This window comes from Apodemus sylvaticus, chromosome 2 (genome assembly GCF_947179515.1).
Source record: "Apodemus sylvaticus chromosome 2, mApoSyl1.1, whole genome shotgun sequence".
NCBI classification, from domain to species: Eukaryota; Metazoa; Chordata; class Mammalia; order Rodentia; family Muridae; genus Apodemus; species Apodemus sylvaticus.
The window spans coordinates 184,102,094-184,108,093 of record NC_067473.1 but is presented as its reverse complement, the minus strand read 5'-3'; the positions used below and the strand labels follow the sequence as shown (position 1 = coordinate 184,108,093).

The following is a 6,000-nucleotide window of genomic DNA, read 5'->3' as shown; positions in this document are numbered from 1 at the left end:
CAACCAGAGCTCATTAAACAGAATCCTGAGCATAATTATAACGAACAATTAGCTGGAAATTAGTCTTAATGATTTGTTTTAGATGACAGACTAGAGGCATAATATAATTATTTTTAAACTTTCCTCATCGTTAAGAATGCAACAGCACCACCTTTCAATTATGATGAATCAGACCTCACGGAGGCTGCAGCCCACTCGTGGATCTGAGCTAAGGCAACCGGAAGGCTGCACCGGCCCAGGTGTTCAGAATCACCCAGCCTTCCTGTCCTGCTAGTGTTTTGGTTTTTTTTTTTTTTTTTTTTTTTTTTAAAGCCATTTCATACCTTTAAGACATCTCCACTGTGAAAAATAAAAACACTCAACTGAGATCCGGATTTCCTTAGACCTTTCTCAAGACACCATGGGGATAATGGCAGGTGGCAGAGAGAGCTAGAAGAATCTAGAGTCTAGGGAGTGTCTTGTGATGCCAGTTCCCACCTCGCACTGGGCTAACCGGAAGGTGGAGGGGGCGGGGATGTGAGAGAGCGCAGTGTGGTAGGGATAAAAGCACCAGAGCATAGCACCGGCTCTAGGTCATCCGTTCCTTGTCGGTTGTTCTTTTCCCTTCGGTGTTCCCCAAGTCAATTTGAATCTTGTTTCTTATTAGAACTTTAAAAACAAGTTGGCTTTTCTAAATTACGCGTGTATGCATGCGTGCGTGCGTGCGTGCGTAGCACCCAATGTCCCCGCAGCTGGAGATACAGGTCATTGTGAGGCACCGACATGGGCTCCAGAACTGAACTTGAACTAGGGTCCTCCGCAAGAGCAGTAAGTCCGCTTCAATCTTGAGCCGTCTCTCCACCCCATCCTCGCAAGAAGCTTTTAAAAAAGTACAATAGAGATCCAAAATAGGTTTTGTTTTCTGAAAAAAAATCTAAAAATACACATTTAGAGAATGAAAAAGTATTTGTTGTCAAAAGTTTGCCTTTAAAAAATTGTGGGTTTTCACCTTGGCTAGTCGGTGGGTGTGCTGTTTATGAGCTTGTACCCCTCTGAGCCAACCCGTTAGGCCTTCTGTTGCTGGCCATCAGAAGCCATCAGGGGGCGCAGCCCAACACCCACATAAAAGACCTGGTACCTGTGTTTCCACATCACAAAGCAAGCCAGCAAGCACACAAGGCCACAGACCAGGTTTAGAACCATCTGGATGATTAAGAACAATTTGAAAGTGCCAGTGATGCTGGTACAGTCTGTCACATCCCGGTAAACAAAGGCCCTGCTGAGCGGCTCCGAGGAAGGCAGCTTGCACTGGCAAGAGTCCAGGGAGGTCTCGCAGGTAAACTGCCCAAGCAGGGAGTAGTGGTGGGCGGCAAAGGCCACGGCCAGCATGCAGACCATCAGACCAAGGGCGCTCAGCAGGAAGTAGAACACCTGCAAGAGAGAAGAATCGCTTCCTGTTACAGAGAGGGCCAGCCAACAGCAAAGCAAACTAGGAACACTATTTGATGAGTTCTTTCTCCTAGGCAAGGGCCATTCTCTTCTCAAAACATAACACCCAAGGCATGGGCATTACTTCCCACTGATTAGTTAAATCATTGACTTCTGCGACCGGGTCTCATGTAACCCCAGGCTGACCCCGAACTATCTCTACAGTGAGGATGAGCTTGAATTCCCAATCCCTTGCTTCGAGTGCTTAAGTGCTGGAATCATAGGTGTGTACCGCCATGCCAGCTTAAGGTATTTATTGAGAAACAGTCCTTAACCCTTTCGTCATGCGGAGCTGGCCTTTCCCATGGATTGCAATGACCTGTTAGTTTGCCTGTGGACTGTTTATATCTGGATTTAGCAAGTACCATAAATGAATCCCAAACAAGCCCTCTCTCCCAGAGGACCCCCACACACTTATCTTTTAAAATTAAGAAATGACAGTCACGGGGCAGCCACCGCACTACAGCGATGTGAGTCAAGACCCCTAAGCAAGAGGCCTCTGAGAGGAAAACAAAATACGGCTGTCGAAGGTAGACAGCTCAAGCCCTGTGTTAGCTCTGGGACTGGTCATGCCTGGTTAAAGTTCTAACTGCTGGCCAGGGATTGCGCACTCTCCACAAACGTCTCTGTTTTAGTTTACTTACAATGTCTGCAACACTGTGAGGAAAAGTTATAGGTTCTCACTGACACGGCCACAGTAAGATCCACTGTATATATAGCACAGAGATGCTTGTGACTGGGCTCACAAACAGAGCTCTTACTGGTCCACCTGCATGAGGTCCAGATAAAGACCACAGACTACCGTCTACAGTTTGTAGGGCAAGATTTATGCTGCCATCGAGACAAAAGCTACCCCTTCCCAGCAGCACTTCTGCTGTGTGGCCAAGGCCAGTCTTGAATTCATGATCTTCCTGCCTCCCCCCACCAAGTGCTGGGATTTCAGGCAGGCGCCGCCATGCCTGGCTGAAACATCTTGCGTCTTAGAAATATAACAGGAATAATTTGTATTTGACATATTTAGTGTTCCTCGGAGGGAAAGAATCAGATACTGCAAAGTGGCAGCATTATAAAATTTAGAAAGGATTAATGTAATTTGTGATATTAAAAGGACTGCTTTGCTCCTGTCCCAGAGCATTTAGTGACTATATTTTATGTAAAGGTGGGGATGTTTAGACTTTAAAATATGGACTAAGTGTGTAAGGCTAATGGGCTAGAATATTGAAAATATTTTGAATTATTCTGAAACATTTGAGATAGGGGATTGAAGTTAAATTCCTGGTATGAAAAGCCGGTTTGTGCCGACCACAGGCAACTGCTAGCAGGAGAGACCCAGTTAAAGTCATCACCCCTCTGGGCAGCCATCCTCTTAGTGGTAGAGCCCTAAGTTGAACTTTTACCGCACCATTTTTTGCTTTGGGTTTTGGCGACCGGCAGATAGACCGTGTGATCGCTCACCTATCTACTGAATACCCTACCATGTGCACATCACACCCACATACACACGTGTGCATGTCACACCCAAATACACACGTGTGCCCTTAAACCACAGCTGTTCATAATACTGCCCATCAGGAAAGTCCATTCACTGACAATAAGTTTTGTCTATTTTAAAGAAAAACATGCTGGCCATATGGGTCAGTGGGCAAAGGCTCCTGCCACCAAGTCAGATGACCTGAGTTCAATACCCAGAACCCACGTGGTAGAAAGGAGAGAACCCCCTCCCTGCAGGAGGCCCCCTGACCTCTACGCACACATATCATAGCACACAGACACACACAAAAATAAATGAATAATAAAGTATACTTTAAAAAAATTTAAATGAGGGGGCTGGAGAGATGGCTCAGTGGTTAAGAGCACTGACTGCACTTCCGAAGGTCCAGAGTTCAAATCCCAGCAACCACATGGTGGCTCACAACCATCTGTAATGAGATCTGATGCCCTCTTCTGGTGTGTACTCATATATAATAATAAATAAATCTTTTTTAAAAGGAAAAAATTAAATGATATATTTTGACTCAAATATTCACTTGCCAAAGACCATCTAACAAATACAGACCCATGAGAACATGAACCAGCAATCCACCTAAATTGAGGCTTGACTCCCTAGTGCTCCCTCGGGGGAGAGGGGGGAGCACATCCATTGCAAATATTAAGCAGTATTTCTAAGTATAGATCTGGGATGACCCCTGTAACCCTGACTTTACGCTGTCATCACAAGGATGGAGACTAGCCGTCTCCAAAGGGCGCAGGAGCCCTAGCTGGCTACTTGTGAATTAGACCAGCAAAGGAGGAACGCCACCATTTCCAGGACTCTTCCAGCCGGGATCTGCTGCCTGTTTGTTCTCTGTCTGTGTGGGAGGAACGGCTGTGGCTGGCAGAGGGTGCAGACATTAACACAAACACAGAGGTTGCTTAACTGTGATCTAGCTCCATCACTATACAGAACCCAGAAGCTCAAGGACAGAAGAAAAGGACCCACATCCCTTAGCAGTGCCATCTCACACTCAGTGATTCTCAGAGTCTGGTAAGCTGCCTGTCTCTCAGGTTATAGACACTCAGGCCTGCTGGGGGCACCCGGTGGCACCTGGTGGTACCTTCCTTTCTGGATCTTAAGTTTTCCCCTGCAGTAAGACCCATAATTTAAAACCAAGCACCTTGTTTTGCCCACATAACAAGAATAGACAATCAATGACGGCAGGCGTGTGGAGTCACCTTGGGACCTTGACAGCAGCCTGTGGGTGTCCCTGCAGAACACCCCTGGAGGCCGGCTCTGTGCTTATGTAACCCCCAGGCTTGCTCCTGCCCTGCTGTAATTGGAACCCGCTGCGGCTTTCCCAGCTGGTGGCTCTGGGAGGAGGGGGGTTCTGCTTGGATTTAATGATCTCCCCCTTAGCCAGAATGGTGAGGCCTGGCTGCTGCAGGGGAGGTGGCTGCCACAGAGCAGCCCGGGAGAGGCCTTGACCTTCAAGGACACCGCACATGCACCAGAGTCCTCAGAAAGGGGGGACACCTAGAAGGGCAGGTAGGAGGGTCCACACACAGTGACCTGCCAGGCCTGAGGCAGAGTCCAGGGAGAGAGCAGGAAAGTGCTGGTGGGCTCAGGAGTCTAAGAGCAGGCGTGTGTGTGTGTGTGTGTGTGTGTCTGTGTCTGCATGTGTGTGTCTCCGTGTGTGTGTGTGTGTGTGTGTGTGTGTGAGAGAGAGAGAGAGAGAGAGAGAGAGAGAGAGACAGAGACAGAGACAAAGACAGAGACAGAGAAGCAGAGTCCATCACCACAATCTGGCTTGCCCTATCTAGGTACCAAATAAAATTCTCATAAAAGGCCTAGGCCAGGGCGCCCAGGGGTAGAGGGCTAAAATGCAACCATGCAGTGATGAGTCCCGTCTAAAGGCCCCTTTCATCCTCCCTAAAACACTGTGGGAAGCTCAGGGGACACCCGCTATGCCCAGCTGGAACCCAGATGAAGCCCTTTTTGGAGTGCAGATGCCACAGGGAATGTCTGGGATTGCTGGCAGCTGCCTGGCTGAAGGTCACCTTCAGGGACAGATAAAGAGTTCCCTGTCTGTCAGTGTCTGTCATGGGTGAAGAAAGGACAGAGCTAATGAGGTCTTCCCAGTGGGGATCTGCGGCCTGGCTGCCCCGATGGTGGCTTTGCGTCTTCCTTATCTTTCCCAGCTCCTTTTTAATACATTTTTTATTTATTTTAAGGTACAGATGTTGAGAGGCCTGACGAGGGTCTCACTGAAAGGGAAGCAAGGGAAGAGGCCTAGGCGCTTTCCATGACTGGAGAAAAATCTAGGTTAGGATGGTTTTACTGGCTGCATCAATCCCCTGAGACTTCTGGGCGTGCTATTTCTCACGGGGGATTTTGTCTTTCTTTTTGTCTCTTCTTTCTCTTTTCTCATCGCGGTGCCTTGGTATTTGGCCAACCTCACCAAAAAGGAGTCTGGGCCCGGGTCTGCTCGCCTCTTGTTTCTTCTTAAAAAGAAAAAAATGAAAGAAAAAAATAGACCAAAGACCTCATATCAAAAAGATGAATTTCAGGGCTGGAGAGGTGGTTTGGGGTTGAGAGCACTTGCTGTTCTTCCACAGGACCCAAGTTCAGTTCCCAGCATCCACATGGTGGCTCACAATTATCCGTTAAAAAGTGGGAGCACACTGCTTTTTATACCACTGTCTGAGTATACAACCTTCTTCTTCTTCTTCTTCTTCTTCTTCTTCTTCTTCTTCTTCTCCTTCTCCTTCTCCTTCTCCTTCTCCTTCTCCTTCTCCTTCTCCTTCTCCTTCTCCTTCTCCTTCTCCTTCTCCTTCTCCTTCTTCCTCCTCCTCATCCTCCTCTTTCTCCTCCTCCTGTTCCTCCTCCTCCTGTTCCTCCTCCTGCTCTTCTTCCTCCTCCTCCTCCTCTTCTTTCTCCTCCTCCTCTTCAAGACAGGATCCCATGTTGTAATTTTGCTGGCCTCCACCTCAGTATGCAGCTGAGGCTGGCCTTGAACTTTTGAATTTCTGATTCTCCTGCTTTCTACTTCCTGAGTG

At 47.9% G+C, this 6,000-nt stretch overlaps 1 protein-coding gene across 4 annotated transcripts in view; it reads right to left on the bottom strand.

The window, feature by feature from the left end:
• Nucleotides 1-276: 276 nt before the first annotated feature.
• Nucleotides 277-6,000, bottom strand: part of Sspn (sarcospan) — a 91,928-nt gene continuing 86,204 nt past the window's right edge. For all 4 annotated transcript variants that reach the window (XM_052175270.1, XM_052175269.1, XM_052175271.1 and 1 more), the window contains one exon: nucleotides 277-1,410. In XM_052175270.1, the coding sequence (XP_052031230.1) occupies nucleotides 1,045-1,410 (366 nt within the window). In that variant the 3' untranslated portion in view covers nucleotides 277-1,044. The remainder of the gene's footprint in view (nucleotides 1,411-6,000) is intronic.